The sequence below is a fragment of the Sinocyclocheilus anshuiensis genome, unplaced genomic scaffold (assembly GCF_001515605.1).
Source record: "Sinocyclocheilus anshuiensis isolate Anshui unplaced genomic scaffold, SAMN03320099.WGS_v1.1 scaffold697, whole genome shotgun sequence".
Lineage (NCBI taxonomy): Eukaryota > Metazoa > Chordata > Actinopteri > Cypriniformes > Cyprinidae > Sinocyclocheilus > Sinocyclocheilus anshuiensis.
Genome location: NW_015538036.1, coordinates 107281 through 124754, shown reverse-complemented (window position 1 = coordinate 124754; position 17474 = coordinate 107281). Strand labels below are relative to the sequence as shown.

The window sequence follows — 17474 nt, the reverse complement described above, 5'->3', positions numbered from 1 at the left end:
GCGGGGTGCGCGTGGCGAAACACGCACGCCAACTGTCATTGGCTTGTTTAGTTAACACTCGAAGGTGATTGGGCTCTTGGGCGAGATCCCAATTCGTCAGTCACGACTGACGTAACGTCGAAAGTGACTGACTGAAAGGGAACCATAAATTGACATTCCCAGAATTCTCTGCGTTACATTTCAGATTTGATGTTTTTTTGTTGAAATAACTGTTTCTTCTTAGTTTTTTTCGAATCAGTTTTGTATATTAGGGTTGTGTGTTACACCTAATGTTGTTAAATGAATGTTTATTGCATTATTTCAGTTTCATGTGTGTTACCATGATGGTGTTTAGTGTTTGTGTGAATGACACTGTGCATCTTCTATATATGTTATTATTTAAAAGCTGCTTGTGATGGGCTTTGGTTCATCATGTGACTTTCTCATCACCACCTGCATTTGGTGGTTATCAGTGTATTACAAAGGTACAAAACAGATTTCAGTACCTCAATAGGTTGGTATATTAACATTATATCAGTTAATGAAATTACGGTATCTAACTGTAAATTTAAGTTAAAACCTAAAACGTTGCTACCATATTTTTAACGGTAAAATTACAGCAATCACAGCTGCCGTTTTTTTTTACCATAAATTTTACGGAATTTTTTTTTACAGTGCTGATAAAATTGAAGGTTGGCTGCTTATCTCCTGTGCAGAGCAATTGGGATCTATTTTTTATTATATTTTTCAACTGTCCCTTACTCAACAGAAGGTGCCGAGATTATGGAAATCCTCTACAGTCATCCCAGTGGCTAAAAATAATCATCCAGTAGAACTAAATGATTTTAGGCCAGTTGCGCTGACCTCTTTAGAAATGAAGAGTTTTGAGAGATTGTTGAAAAAAGGGCTCCTTACAATGGTAGAAGATTCTCTCGATCCTCTTCAGTTTGCTTATAGGGCCAGGCGTGGGGTAGAGGATGCTACGGCCACCTTGTTGAATTTGGTTCTTAAGCATTTAGAGGGAACTAAAATTTCTAATTTTGATTTCTCATCTGCTTTTTATACGATTCATCCTCTCATTTTAGTAGAGAAACTTTTGAGCTTTGGTTTTGATTTTTGTATCATTGGGTGGATCCTTGACTTTCTAACTGATCGAATTCAGAGAGTAAGGATAAATGGGGGATGTGTGCTTTCTCCACTCCTGTATATTTTATACACTGACGATTGCAGGAGTAGGCATCAGAATAGATTTATTGTAAAATATGCAGATGATTCAGCTATTGTCAGCCTCCTTCATGCAGATGAAAAAAAACTAAAGACATGCATATTGATTTTAGGCATAATCAAAGTGATGTAAAGAGAACAACTATTAAAGATCAGGAGGTGGAGGTTGTGGAATCATATAAGTATTTGGGATGTGTGATTGATAACAAGCTGAATTTTAATGTCAATGTGGAGAAGATTTGTAAAAGGGGCCAGCAACGTATGTATTGTCTACGGAGACTGTCCAAATTTAACGTTGATAGATCCCTGATGACTCTGTTTTACAAATCTTATATTGAGTCTGTTTTAACATTTGCTATGTTATGCTGGTATGGCAGTCTTAGTGTGAAGGCAAAGACGGCATTGGTGAAAATAGTTAACACTAGCAGTAAGATTTTAGGAGTTCAGCAGAGTCATCCTACCGACCTATATAATCGCCAGTAATCGCCAGGTAGTTAGAAAAGCCCAATCTATCTTAACGGTTACTTCCCATCCTCTCTACTCTGAGTTTCAGTTTTTACCCTCAGGATCTCAGTTAAGATTTCCTTCTGTTAGGAGTAACAGGTACAAACATTAATTTATTCCTACTTCTATCTCTTTGCTAAATTCGGGCAGGTGGGGAGTATGTGGAAGCAGGTAGTTGTTTGGTCTTGTGTTGTCCTGTTTTTTTTTATTGTGTAATTTTAAATGTAATTTTTTATGTATTGTAAATTGTCTTTTTTGTATGCTGGTCTTGCTGTAAAACCAATTGCCCTTAGGGGACATAAATAAATAAATAAAGAAAGAAAGATAGTATTACCCCTCATACTGATGAGTTTGTTTCTTCATTGGTACAGATTTGGAGAAATTTAGCATTACATCACGTGTTTACCATTCCTCTGCAGTGAATGGGTGCCGTCAAAATAAGAGTCTAAACAGCTGATAAATGCACGACTCCAGCTGCATGTTTGAAATAAATGTCATTAAGACATTTCAAGATCAAGCACTGTTTACAAGCAAAAACAGTCCGCAGTTCTACACAAATATGTTGGTGGATTTTGATGTGAGAGGACAACATCTTTTTTACTGGAAGGCAGCATTATTATGGATTATGGACTTGTATTTTGGCCAGAAGTGATGGTTTTAATTTTAAGTTAAAACACCTTGATGGATTTGTTGATATTAATTGATGGGCTGGTTTCGCGTGGATTATTATTATGATGTTTTTATCATCTGTTTGAAATCTTATTCAGCACACATTCACAGAGGATCCATTGGTGAGCAAGTGATGTACAGGCAATTATAAATTTATCCTAATCTGTTTTGATGAAGAAACAAACTCGTCTACATCTTGGATGGCCTGAGGAGGAGTCATTTAAATTTGGGGTGAAATATTTCTTTAAGCCACTGGTTAAGCACCATAGAGTCAGTACTAATATTGGTTATTGGCTAATATTAGTTATATATCTTAATTTATCTGTGACCAAATTGTATATTTAATTGTGCATGCACATTTCCTCTATTTTACATTTAGATCACCTTTGATGTCATGTAATGCTCCCTTAAGTTAATCTTTAAAAAACTCTAATAATTCAGCAAAACTGTTAAAAGTATCTTTAACAAATGATTATCCATTTTTCAAAATGTACATTATAATATTATGATTATTTGGATAAAATAGTATACATTTTAAAATTGGATAGCATAAAAAAATCAGATAACGTGTTTCAGATTTTAATATTGGTACATCCCAATATACAGATGGCTTGCTTGTAGTTCCCTTTGTAGTTCTCTTTGCATATTAAGTCAGGATAGGAGAAAATATTTTAATATTTAAAAAAATTGCACACCTTAATTTGAACTAGTCCTATAAGCACATTCAGTAGAATTTCTCCAATTAATTTTGCAACTATTTTTTTAGTTGCTTGATGTCTTCATAATAATTACATAGTTGGCATGCTGAGCTGCCAATTCAGAAATCTTATACTAAGCTTATATGAGTTGAAAGCTGTTTAGTGTTGTGCTGCAGTCTGCACCCCCAGACTAACACTAAACATGCATCTGCAGCAGAAACTATAAATTGAGGTGTGTATGAAGGTCGACACACCATAATTGCACCAATTTGAGCCCTGATTTAATCACTGAATGTGTAATGAATCATCTGCGCTGTGAATATTTAGAGGAACTGTTACAGACAGATATGGGCAGATGTCAGGGTCCCATGAGGCAGAAAAAAAACACTCCTTGTCGGCAGTGTCTCGAGAAATATTGCTTCTGGAGACCTTTATACCATTTCCTGTTGTCCTGGATTTAGACTTGTGTCGTCTCCTGTTGGCTTGGGGTGAGCTTGTCAGTAGAGCACCAGTATGATGGTAATGTAAACCAATCTGACATTATTCCACAAAGTTGGCAATCCGCCTAGGCTGATCGCATAGTTTATCTCTCAATGTGCAGTCAGAGGAAATCAGGATAACCCTCAATCTCTGCTTCTGATCACAGATCAGGCCGTCAGCTCAGCGAGGTCTTTGTGCAGCTGCCCTCCAGGAAAGAGCTTCCTGAATACTATGAACTGATAAGGAAGCCAGTGGACTTCAAGAAGATCAAGGTAAGTGAGTTACAGTACGTCTTTTATTTCAGTGTGACCTTTATATCACATGTTCTGCTGTGACGTATTACCGTACAATCCGGACTGGCACACTCATTACTCCAACTGGACGATAACGGTATTACCTTACAACAGATAATTGGTTTTTGATGCAAGGCCAGATAAACTGATCTTTTCACACTTCTAATGGGCCGTTTTACTCCCTTTATGTGTTGATGATGTCGGTGGCTCTTATTTTCTGTTGCAACTCTAATTGGCAATTTCCTCAGTTGTTAAAGTTGAACCCTACAGGTGAAGAATGTTTTGTTGTTACAAGTGTTCTTGTTCGTCCAGGAGCGTGTGCGTAACCACAAGCACAGGAGTGTGAGCGATCTGGAGAAAGACGTCATGCTTCTTTGTCACAATGCTCAGACTTATAATCTAGAGGGCTCTCAGGTGAGTGAATAAATGGATTGAATGACCTCCATTACTGTCTTAAGTATGAATTGCCTCGCAGCACTACACCATCATTTTGTTGTGATAATATGTTGCATGAATTCCATGAAGTGCCTGTCATACATGCAAATACTAAGCATGTCATTATTGAACAAAGACCTGAATAGTCACTGATGTGTTTGAAGAATAGCTATCATGCATTATAAAATTTGGATTTTGGGTTTGTCTGAAGAACTTTATTACTGCCCGTTCCCAGATAATGTAATTATTTATTAATGTAAAGCTTTATAAGAACTGCACATTATATTTCAGATCTATTTATGCAGATCTCTTTACACGGTACTTTCATTGGGGTTTTTGCATTGTGTATTTTGAGAGGATTACAGGATTACTGACCGGATTTTGTCTGTGTCTGAAATCAATATTTCATCCTTTCTGAAATGAGCACAATCTGGAGATGCAGTCCAGACCACTGCAAAAATATTATAAACTTTTTATCCTGTCGCTTTAAACAGTTCTTAGCATCACTTTTTGTTTGAAAGGAGTGCTGCAGATAGGTTATGCTTTTGTTATTATTTTTGCTTCACCTTTCCAGGTTTTAAAAATGTTCAGAAATGTATTGACATGCAGATTACAGACTTATTTCTTAATTTGTTTCTGTATGTTTTGTTTGTTCAGGTTATTGTTTTAAATCAGCCTTTGTTTTTTGTAGATCTATGAGGACTCCATTGTTCTCCAGTCAGTATTCAAAAGTGCAAGGCAAAAGATTGCTAGGGAGGAGAGCGACGATGACAGCAATGATGATAACGATGATGATGAGGAGGAATCAGAGGAAGAGTGTAAGATTTTTCATTAACAAAGGACCAATTTACTGATACTAATGAAACTAAAGCTCTAGATTCCCCTTAAATTGCTTAAGAAGTGCAGTTTTCTTTTCTTTGTTAAAGTAGGATGTTTGGGCGGCACAAATCAAAGGCCTAAACACTTTTTTTCAAATAGGCATAAAGCCGCATTATCTCTGAAGTCAATCATTTCCATTCAAGAGTAGTACAAGAGCTACATGGAGTTTTAATCAGAATTTTCCAAACCTATTTGAGCTTCATTTGTGTTGAAATATTTGAACTACATACATGACCGCTAGACCAAATGTGATGTATTCTAATAAAAACTATACAACTATATACTATACTATATTCTAGGGGTGACCCGAATAGTCGAAGATTCGATGCTTCGATAGGAGGAGCCTGATTCGACTACCAATCTCACAGTCGAATATTCGCGGGGTGTTATGATCATGCCATTTTGGCTATATGGGGTTGCTCAAATGTCTGATTTCACATAGAACTGCTGGTTTTCTCCCAATAAGTTAATATACGGCCTATTATAATAATGCTGTAAATAAGAATCTGAAAAGAAAGAAGCTTCAAATAAATATACTAACGTGCGTGAATAAATCCAACCACCCCTATAGATTTAAGTTTCACTTTCCATAATCCTTGACCAACAGAGAAGCATCTTGGCGGCAGGAATTTAAATCTTTAACAAGACTCAAACTGACACAGACAGAGTGAGCAGCATTTTCTGTTTTGTCACATGCATCTATCGGATCGTAAACAGACTGAGAGCTCTTGAGGCAGGTGCACATAGGCTATTAGATAGGAATAAGATATAGGTGGCAAATAGGTAAATACGTGTAGATTTGCTCTGTTTGTTTGTTTAAGTGCATCAAGTGGAGTGCAAACGGTAAAAGGTCTTGAGGCAGGTGTGACGCTCTCTATTATGGATTAAAAGTGTAAACAGTGAGAGATGCTGAGACAGGTGAAAAGCGTTTGATTAATAGTGAATATTGACCTATTGTGCGTACCGTTGTGGCTCCTGCTGTTAGCAGGGGATAATCGCTACATTTGGGGTAAAAAAGACAGAATTATGTATTGTGCCAAGAAGGTATGCATTTGGTTGAGTTGCGCTGCGAGCGAGCAGGACAAACAACAATGCAGAATATTAATAACTATGACTGGGACTGTCATATACATAACAATTATAATGAGAACACTATTATAATAAAACGCTGTGAATTTTTAGAGTTTAGTTGCCGTGTTTCTGCACGCTGTTGCGAGAAGAACGCGTCCACAAAAGGAGTTCATTCAGAGCCACGCAGACACGTTCATGTGCATTCGGGGCATTTTGTGCAAATAACCTATAAGTCGTAATATTAACGTTATGTTGTATAAATAACGAAGCTTATTCTATATGAGATAAATTATGAGTTAAATACCGTTATGTTGTATAAATAACGAAGCGTATTCTATATGAGATAAATGATGAGTTAAATCCCATTGATTAAAAACCTGCTATCAAATGCTACATTCTACTGGTCATCTTCAGCGCGCGCAGCTCAAAACAAAAATGCAGAACAATAACTACTGTCATACACATAACGTTATAATGAGAGCACTATTATAAAAAATGTTGTGAATTCTTAGGGTTTCGCTGATGTTTAATGTTAACTACCTTTTAATCAAAACATTATTTTTGTATCTGTGAGGCGTCCGTTACACATTTTCCCTGTGTGTTAACGTAATTATGACTGTCGAATATCTGACTTGACTCTTGGTAATGTATTTTGCCCCGCCCCCAAAACATATGATTCAACTATCAGTCGAATATCGGCAAGATTCGAAAATTCTGATTCGACTATGAAAATCCTTAGTCGGGGACACACTACTGTACACTAAAACAATCTTTAATCTTTTTTAATCTTTAAACTTTATTTTTGTAAAATGAGTGAGTCAAAGCCGAGATGTCTGATTTTGTTGTCTTTATCAAATTAAATTTGCAAAAGTGATTTTGCATGAATTCAAGTGTCTACTTTAATGTTTTAAATAACTTTTGTGAAAATAAAATGTCAAAATATGTGTGAAATAATATTCTATCATCACGAAATGTGACAATTGTATGCGAATGTCAGAAAATAGTATAAAGGCGGCTTAAGGCTTTAGTTACATCACATCTGTGAACTTGATTTCTACTTGCTAGTCAATCGCAAGTGGTATTAGCGGAAGGGACATTTTCAATTGAGAGCGTCTGATTGGACAAAAACCAGTGCAACGCAAGATGAGTCATTTGTATATTTGAGGGAAGATTACATTTGTAATATGTATATCTACTAAAAGTGAATTTTGTCATTTTTTTATCAAGTACACTGGCATATTCAGGATTTTATAGCTGATAAATTAAAAGTCACGAAACACTAAGGGCCAGATTTACTAAACATGGCAAATTAGCGTTAGAGCGCAATTCCATAAAAGCGCCAGTGGGAGGGGTGAAATTCTGTGGGCGATTTACTGACAATGCGCAAATTAAAGAACACAGACGAAACATCTCATTTCCATAATGACCAGCACAATCTACCAAGAGCAGTGCAAATTACTGCCTGCTTTAAGACTGGCTTTTTTTGGGCAATAAATAAAGGCCCAAATACCAGTAATTTGACGAGCGCAAACATTAGTAAATCACGTTGCGTGATTCATTTTAATACTCTTCTCCCATAAATTTTGTGTCTGAACGGGAAACTCCTACAAATGCATATTAAATAAGGTCAGGTGCAAAAATAACTGTACATTTGACGAGCGCAAACATTAGTAAATCACGTTGCGTGATTCATTTTAATACTCTTCTCCCATAAATTTTGTGTCTGAACGGGAAACTCCTACAAATGCATATTAAATAAGGTCAGGTGCAAAAATAACTGTACACACCTTTTCAGTGCTAATTCTTCACTGCGCGTGGTAAAATAAAGTTAGTGTTAGTAGATCCTGACAGTACTATTTTAACGCCAAAAGACGTTTTGCGCTGGTGCAAGCTGTTAGTAAATCTGGCCCTAAGGATTTCATGAAGTCTTTAATGTTTAGTATTCAGTTTACATTTGATCAAACAAACAAGTTAACAGCAAAGTACTTTGAGAATAAGAAAGATGTGGGTGGCATTTGAAAAGATGGGCTTTTAATAGATGTGAGTGAAATTGCAACAATATGGGTTCTCAAATTCTTATAGTGTTATCCAGTAAAAATGACCATTTCAATAAGCTAATTTGCATTTGCTTCTCTTCTTTGTTGTACAGTTGTATTGTTTTATATAAATGACATATATTTTTTTAATCCAAGGTAAATCAGTGAAGGTGAAAATTAAGCTGAGTAAACGGGACGAGAGATGTCAGGACAAAGGCAAGAAGAGACCAAGTCGTGGAAAGGCCAAGCCTGTGGTCAGTGACGATGACAGCGAGGAAGAACAGGAGGAGAACGTAAGTCCACCATTCCTCTCATCAATTACACCTGTCATTGATACAGTCTGTTTAGCCGGTTGACATTTAGCTTAATTAGACATCTTGTAATGAAAAACCTCAGGTGCATACATTGACATTTTGATTGAATATGCTTGAGGAGGATATTATCACAAAATAAAAAAAATGGGCTTTGATTAAGCGCTTATGGGATGGCTAACCTGCAAAGAGGTGCTTCCACTCAAAATGTAGCCCACAGACAGCCTCTAAAAACTATATAAAGAGATGCCTAGCCACATGTCCTTATCTTTAAGGTGTTTGAGATGTTATGCAGTTCCCCGAGGGAATCGCTTATTGAAAAAAGGATTTACTGTGCCCTGAAACGTAGTTTTAATTCCTCTCTCTTTATCCCACCCGCTGCAGTTCAAGAGGAAAACGTAAGTCTGTTTCTCTCGCTTTCACATGCGCTTTCTTTCTGTTGTGTGATTGCTTCATGTCTGAACATCAATCCTCATAAAAAGTCAGTGTGAATATGTCAGAACCTTGTGACCAAGGCCTATGAGTCGGTGTTAGATTGTCTCATTATCTAGAAATAAGGAGGCTCATTCACAGTAAGCAGCTCAGTCCACGAGTAATGAGCCTCTGCGGAGCAGCGTTCAGTCAGGTGTGGCATGGGTCACTGGAGCTCTGCCGTGGGGCGATCTGTGGTCCGCATGTGCGTGTAATGTTGTCGTGTTTGTTTTCAGGAGCTGTCAGAGGGGAGCCACAGCGATGATGAGTGAGGAGGAGATGAGCTGATCATCAGCATTCCCTTCACACGTTTATTTGCTTCTTTTATTGTCTTTCGTCACCCAGCTCAATTATTCTGTGCTTGCGAAAAGATTGATTATTTTTTTTGTTTTATTGTATGTTTAAACACTTTCATTCTGTTTTGGATGCAGCTGACTGAGGAGTAATCTACAGTGAGGAAGCATCTTCTTTGCACCTTTAATAGCTTACAGTTATTCTGAAATTTCCCTACATGTAGTGAGGTATTTTAGAGATGATTTCTGTATGCTTGTATATAATCTACATTTATGCAATGTTTAAAAAACAATCAAAATATGTTTGATTTGCATCAAAGAACGTCATTTATAAGCTATTCAGACCTTTTTTAAAAGCTAACCTAACCCTTGGTTAAACCATTTGTTTCAAATTTACAAAGCATATCATAAAGTATTCAAGTGTTACTTCAAGTGAGGTCCTCATTACATGAGCATTTTGTAATGTCTAGATTAGATCATATATTACAGTAACGTCTATATTGCATTGCATGCAGCACAAAAACCAGCAGAGATTCTAAATGTGAGAGCGCTGATCAGCCCTTTACCGATTTAGTAGTATGTGAAATATGAATTTGACGTGCTTTGTATCATATCCATAGATGTCTTTCTTTCATTGGTTTTTATACTTCATAGTCTGACTTGCCTGCTTGTTCCAAGGACAAATGCAGATTTGTTTGTTGCAGTGTCATTTGCTTCACTTTCTTCTTCTTTTTTTTTAAAGTTTTTTATTTACAGTGGAGAAGAGCATCTCACAGTATTTCAATATTTCAACAGAGTATTGTATGTCAGACTATAAACCAGCTCAGATTGGCTACCTTTTCATCTATGGATATTTTTCTATTTTCATTGAAAAAAAAAACAAAACCCCAGGAATGGGGTGTTTTTAAACCTGCTTGTTCCAAGGACAAATGCAGATTTGTTTGTTGCAGTGTCATTTGCTTCACTTTCTTCTTCTCTTTTTTTTAAAGTTTTTTATTTACAGTGGAGAAGAGCATCTCACAGTATTTCAATATTTCAACAGAGTATTGTATGTCAGACTATAAACCAGCTCAGATTGGCTACCTTTTCATCTATGGATATTTTTCTATTTTCATTGAAAAAAAAAAAAAAAACCCCAGGAATGGGGTGTTTTTAAAATGACTCTTTGCTCTTATACCGTATTGGTAGAAATATGTATTACATTTAAAAAAAAATTGAATGTTATTGCTTTTATATGTACTCATCAACAAACTTGCATTATTGTGAATGAGAAATCTTTTTGATCTGTTCTCCTATGTGCCATCAGTCATTTCTGACATCTCTTTTATACGTGCTTGTGCTTGGTAACTCCTCTAAAGTGTCATAATCTTTATTCTCCTTGCACACTCTCTTCGTGGTTGTAGCTCATAGCCCCGAGTAAAAATTGCCAATGATGAACCTTCGCTTGTTGGTCAGTTTCTCTTTTAATGTAATGTCATGCTGATTGTCCTCATGAAATATTTGTGATGTACATTACATGTTAGCAATGCTCCTCTTCTAATAGCCATGTGAAATCAATCCATGTGTACCAATCATGAAGTGATAGGAACATTTGTAATACCCCTGTTATGTTTTAGGTGTGTATGGCTTCATCTGCTTTATTAAAATAGAAGCTTAATATCCCTAATATTCGTTTGCGGTAATTACTTGTCAGGAACTGTTTACCTAAAGCCACTAAGCTATAGTAATTACAGGAACAGTCCCCAAGCAAAAAGCTAAGATTAAGTACCTTGCTCAAGGGCACTTCATTTACCCACACATGCAAGCAAACCTTTAACATATAAGTCAGGCATTTTCAAACTGGTGCCAAGGGGGAGCTGATCTGTTTAATATGTCATAATTACATGCTTAATTTTAAAATTTTCCTTTAAATTTTAGAATGTAGTCTTTATTTAACGATTTACATTTTCGTATACAGTAAAAATTAGTTTTATACACCACCATTCAAAATATTTGGGGTCATTAAATTTTTCTCCCTACACATTACATTGATTAAAAGAGACAGTAAAGACATTTATAATGTTACAAAAGAAATTTCTATTTCAAATAAATGCCATTCTTTTAAGCTATTCTAAGCTTTCTATTCAGGAAAAAAAAATGTGTTTTCCACATTGAGCATAAGATGAAATGTTTTTTTTTGTTTAAATTCTGAAGGATCATGTGACACTGGGGTATTTTTTTTTAACCAGACTTTTAAATGATAGAGTAGCTGCCTTTATGTTACAGGAAGGGGGTCCCGTACAAAGAGGCCATCATTTTTCAGGGTCCTTGACAGCCAAAAGTTTGACGAGATACTTGGCTGTAAGGTTGCCATTACTCCTATAGTTCAGCAAATTTATTTGTGATTTACAATATTGCACTGACTTGAAGAACTCACGTCTGGTCAATTGTACATTGTTCAGTCCACTTACCCACCAGAAATAACACAATCCCATCTTAAGTGTCCTACCTCATATGAGCACTGAGAGGCACTGCAGAGGTCCTTTGTAGGTTATTTTTTTCCCTTCAGAGATCAAAAACACCTTTTCTTTCAGCGCTTCAGCCATTTAAATGGAGTTCTGCTAAGCTTATTCTCTTCGAGAGTACACAGTCCATTTCTGCCCTGTTTGTCTTGCACTTTGAAGTGGCAAGCTTAGATAGCGGTAAGCCTCAGAAGAAAGAGATAAATTGGACAGTAATCCTTGTCTCTGTGCCAGAGATGTCAGCTGGAAATAGTCAGGTGCCAATGCAATCCCTGCCATTCCTCTGTAGCCTTTGTGAGTTCTTTTCCGATCATCCGAGTGCCCGATGTGGTGATAACTAAGGCCGTATCTCAAACAATCTCTCTCAGAAGTGCATAGAAATTATTCATGTATGACTGAATAAAAGGACCAGGTGCTCCCTATTATTAGATGTTCTGCTGCTAATCACGCATTATATCACATATTTAAGGTCTCGGCCTATGAATACCCAAAATGCGTCACTTAAAAGGGCTCGGAGAGAATGCATTGATCCCTCTGGCATTCCAGAGTTCGTGATCGGTTAACTGCATGACTGAGGAAGCCTCCCCGTCCCCTCCTGCTGAAATGAATTAAACCTTACAGTATATATATCAGCTTCACCATAATCTGACCGCAGAGCCAGCATTTATGTAATTTGACTGAAGCATTTCCACCTCTGGGGAGCAAGATCAAAGACGTGGTCAGCGAAATTTCTGTCGTACATTCATGAAATGCAGCACTTGTATTGAGTGAACTTTATCGACTTTTTAACCAAAGGCAGATTAAGGCAAACCCAAGATTAAAAGGTGCTTTATAGAGAAATCTATAGTGTAATTTATTCCATGATAAGGCCTTATCTGGCTCTGGTATATCTAATTTGCTTAGATAAAGGACTCTTGGATAGCAATAGCTTGGCTCAATATAATTTCAAATGGAGAGTGTTTAAAAAATGAAAAAGAACAGAGTAAAGAAAACTCAAAATCAGTCATGCAGGAACATTCGTACATTTCAATGAAATAAAACCACACTAGGGGACCTGCCACAATCTACTGCCTTTTTCATCTCCCATGTGTCTGAAACCAGTAGAAAGGTGCTTTCTTTAGATGCATCACTACCAGAATAGAAGATGAGATGCTGGCTAAACCATCACATCTTCGTTCACAGGCTGCCATACAAAGGAATGCTTGAAGTGGCTTATTTGGAGCACTCGTGAGGATTGCATATCAACTATGAGCCGTATGTTCGGTTCTACCGTGTCTGAAGTGAAGTGCGCACATGCTTTACGTCTGCTCTTAACCATGACGCAGGATTTCCTGTTCTCAAGGTTTAAAAATTGTACACACAGACATGTTAAGGATGAGGTCACTGAATTATTCTGTAGATCACTGTTTCTGCTATGTATCATCATGAGAGAGAAAATAAAAGATAATTTTTGAGATGCAATTTTTTTTGCAAGGGATGCAAGTACTCCATTTCATGATGTAGGATGTGGAGAAAATGTCACAGCTTTCTGATAATTGCTTTTGTAAATCTACAGCTAAGAGTGTGTTCACACTTGTAGTTCAGTTCTTTTGGTCCGGACCAAAAAAGCAAATTAATTCATTACATTTATATAGCGCTTTTCTAGGCACTCAAAGCGACCTCTTCCAGCAGCAACCTAGTTTTCCCAGGAGGTCTCCCATCCAGGTACTGACCAGGCTCAGCCCTGCTTAGCTTCAGTGGGCAACCAGGCTTGGGCTGCAGGGTGATATGGCTGCCGGCCAAATGATACATTTAGGGAGTGTTTACTCGTGGCAGGTTTGGTTCAGTTACAACAAACTTCGTTCGTTTGTGTAAATGTGAAAGCTGCCTTCTGAACCTGAATCTGAACCTTGATGCGAACCAAACAAGCAGACTTATCAGTTTGCATCCAAACTTAACTCTGCTGTGGTTTGACTTAAATTGATAGTTCACCCAAAAATGAAAATTATTCGAGCGCAAAAAGTATTCTCGTAGCTTCGCAAAATTGAAGTTGAACCACTGATGTTTTGTCAATATCCTTACTACGTTTCTGGACCGGGGAACATTTCAGTTGTGTTGCAGTCTATGCAGGGTCAGAGAGCTCTCAGAATTCATCAAAAATATCTTAATTCGTGTTCCGGAGATGAACGAAGGTCTTACGGGTTTGGAACGACATGAAGGGGAGGAATTAATGATTGAAGAATTTTCATTTTTGGGTGAACTAACCCTTTAAATATCTAAACTCACCACAAACATTCTCTTCTTGACATAGGAGCTGGAATCGCTATCTCCTTGCAGCAGATCTTCATTTGTGTGTGCAACAAATGAATTCACTGCTGCTGTTTTGACACTCATGTCATATGTAGTGAGTGCATACATGTAAAAGACTCCTGTAGTCAATAACCAATAACTGTGCACTGGACCAGTAGATCATGAATGAAATAATGTCCTGGTTTTCTGGTTCTGTGAATTCAAATTGTCTCAGTGATACTCAGGTTTTGTAAATTTGTTATACATCAAGTGTGTTGTAGAAGTGCACAGTATAAATAAAGAGATCTTCTCAATAATGTGGTTTTGATAGATCATTTGTGACTTCAGAACCACTGAGATATGGACCTGGTTAATTCAACTAGAACAATTTAAATAATTGGTTTACACTTGGGTAAGTACAAAGAGCAAATGTCACCAAAGGAACATACAAACTTTTATCATGACATTTGAGGCAAGGAACCAACTGCTTGCACTTATGAACTCAGGATCAGGGCCGATTCTTGACATTTTGAGGCCCCCCACCCCCAATAAATAGCACTTGAACAAATATGATTCCTAACCTTTTTATTTGTACATTTATTTGAACATCTCATTTTAAATTTAGTATATTTTTACTTTTACAGTACCAGTCAAAATTTGGACACATTACTATGTTTTTGAAAGAAGTCTCTTCTGCTCACCAAGCCTGCATTTATCTGATCAAAAATACAGAAAAACAGTAATATTCTGAAATATTACTACAATTTAAAATAATGGTTTTCTATTTTGCTAAACTTTAAAAATAATCTATGTCTGTGATCAAAGCTGAATTTTCAGCATCATCACCACGTCTTTAGTGTCACATCATCCTTCAGAAATCATTCTAATATGCTGATTTATAATAGCATATTATAATGTTAGAAATAGTTGTGCTGAGTGATATAATGGCAAGAGTGATATACGTTTATGCATAAAACAGACCATTTTAAATTGAGTACATTCAAACCTACTGGATGATGTTAAGTAGTCTGATGTCACACCTGCTTCTGGTCCCAAATGCTCTTAAAAAGCAAACAACATACACTATACTCTCACAGTGTGCTGTATAGTATACTGAAAAATCATGATCTTAACCTTTATCTCCATACCAAAATCTCAGTTGGCCAGGCAGTGATTCATCTTTTCTGAATCTATAAAATAGTGGTGTCCAGAATGCTGTGAGCCTGGAGAAGGGTAGAGATTAAAAATTTAGCTTAAAGGTATGAATGAATGGTGCTCATAAACAGCTGCTGAGATATTATTATAACTCGAAACAGTATTCAATACGTCACAACTTAACAAGCGGGAACACTTTGAACCTATGAACTTGGCATTGGTAGCACCGCCCTTACGAAAATTAACCATGGTTTTACTACAAAATAAACCAAAAATCCATGGTTACTATAGTTAAACCATGGTGCTGCTAGTTTAACCATGGCATTTGTTGTAGAACTGTGGTTATACAAATGTTAATCAATATGGCAAAAATCATGGTTACTACACTTTTACTATAATAAAACCATGGTTAATGGTTTTATGGTTTAAGGGCATGCTGTACCAGCCTAGCAGTTGAAATGTCAGAATGCTGTGGTGTTATTTCAAATGATCATGTTAGTTGTAGTAGCAGTTCATCACACTACAAAAGAACATGTTCCACTAATGTTTGACAAAAGAAAGTATCCAAATACTATTTGTTTCATTTTGAATACTATGTACACTATCTGTTGTCTAATGCAGTACGATTAATACGTTTCTAAGTGTGTCTTAAGTGTACATATAGAAACTGAATTTAAGCTGAAATCAGTGTGTGTTCCTCTTTGGAGCAGCTGTACTGACATGGCTGACTGCCGTCAGTGCTGGAAGACCCTGGGATGTGAGTTCACTTTGGGTAATGTTGAAGTGTGGCATGCGGAGGGGTGCCACGGCAGGAGTCTGCCCTCTGCTTGATGTGCTGCAGAGGAATTCAAGTCTGAAAGAGGTTGTGGATTAAAAGCAACAGTCCCAGCAGGTGGTTTTATTGTATGGAGGTTGAGGGAATATGTGAGGTCTGTACGCCTCCCTCTCATTCTCTTTTTGTCTGCTGTTTGTTTGTGTTGTTCTTATTCACATTTTCTCCTCTCTTCTGCTTTCTTTCTTTTTGTTTTCACCTTCTTTTTCTGAAAAGACTTCCCTGAACACACAAAGTTTAAAATTTCAGAACCGAAGGATTTGAAGAACAGATATTTAAATGCATTATTTTTCCCACACTTTCCTAATCCATTAATTTTCCAAACTGCTTCTCTTATGTAGGGTCCTAGGGATGCAGAAGTCTCAGTGTCTTGGGCTGTAGGGAAATACCATAATGGATGGCCAGTTCTTTCTAATCCTTTCTTTCTAATCATACAACATGAATAACAAAAAAAAAAACTATGTTTTATTTTAGAATATTTCCAAATTTCATCTTGCATTACACAGTGGCAAGAATATTTTTAAAAATAATTTTACATTTTGCTGGTAAACATGCATGTTCTTAACCAGTTAATCATCACACACTGCAAAGTGTTTGGTGACAACTGCATTCAAATCCTTGACTACCCTGGTGTCCACTATATTTAAATAGTAGTATTTTTTTTTAACTTTCACTGATAAGCCATTTATGTTTTTTTTCTGTATTTTTGATGAAAAAAATCCTGGCTTGATGAGCATAAATGACTTCTTTCAAAAACATTAAAAATAGTATGTGTCCAAACTTATGAACTGTAAGTAAAAGTATACAAAGTTGAAAATTAAATGTATAAATGAAAAGGTTAGGAATCATATTTGTTTCAAGTGCTTTTTATTGGGGGTGGGGGGCCTCCAACATGAATTTTACCTAGGGCCTCCAAATGTCTAGAACCGGCCCTGTCCACACAAATTAACTCTGTGACATTTGGAAATTTTCCCTTCACTTCAAGTAGCTGAACCCTGTCAACACAACTCATTGCGCGGTCTCTGCTCCTTATCTTAATCAACAACGGCGCGAAGAACACGATGGCAGCTTAGACAACTCATTGCAGCGCCATTGTTATCATATTTCGATGTACATCACGGCGCCGAATAACCACCAATAGCCCATTTTGCATTTGACGTAAGTAGATTAAAACAGTGGCCAATAACATATCTACTGTATGTGAGTTCATAATTTATGCTGTGCACTGGGTATGTGATTAATGGCGGTAAAAATAAGGACAGTTATAGTGAATAATCAGAATAATGATAATTGCATGTAATGTAAAAGTGAGTGGTTTGCTCGTGCCATGTATATCTTGTTGTGATTAAATCCTTACTCTGACTACGTTTACATG

The 17474-nt window shown here is 36.7% G+C and overlaps 1 protein-coding gene across 1 annotated transcript in view; it reads left to right on the top strand.

Moving 5' to 3' along the window:
• Nucleotides 1-10245, top strand: part of LOC107681293 (probable global transcription activator SNF2L2) — a 56881-nt gene extending 46636 nt beyond the window's left edge. The window contains exons 29-33 of the mRNA XM_016477566.1: nt 3721-3826; nt 4160-4261; nt 4974-5100; nt 8425-8561; nt 9287-10245. Of these exons, the coding sequence (XP_016333052.1) occupies nt 3721-3826; nt 4160-4261; nt 4974-5100; nt 8425-8561; nt 9287-9322 (508 nt within the window). The 3' untranslated portion in view covers nt 9323-10245. The remainder of the gene's footprint in view (nt 1-3720; nt 3827-4159; nt 4262-4973; nt 5101-8424; nt 8562-9286) is intronic.
• Nucleotides 10246-17474: the final 7229 nt, after the last annotated feature.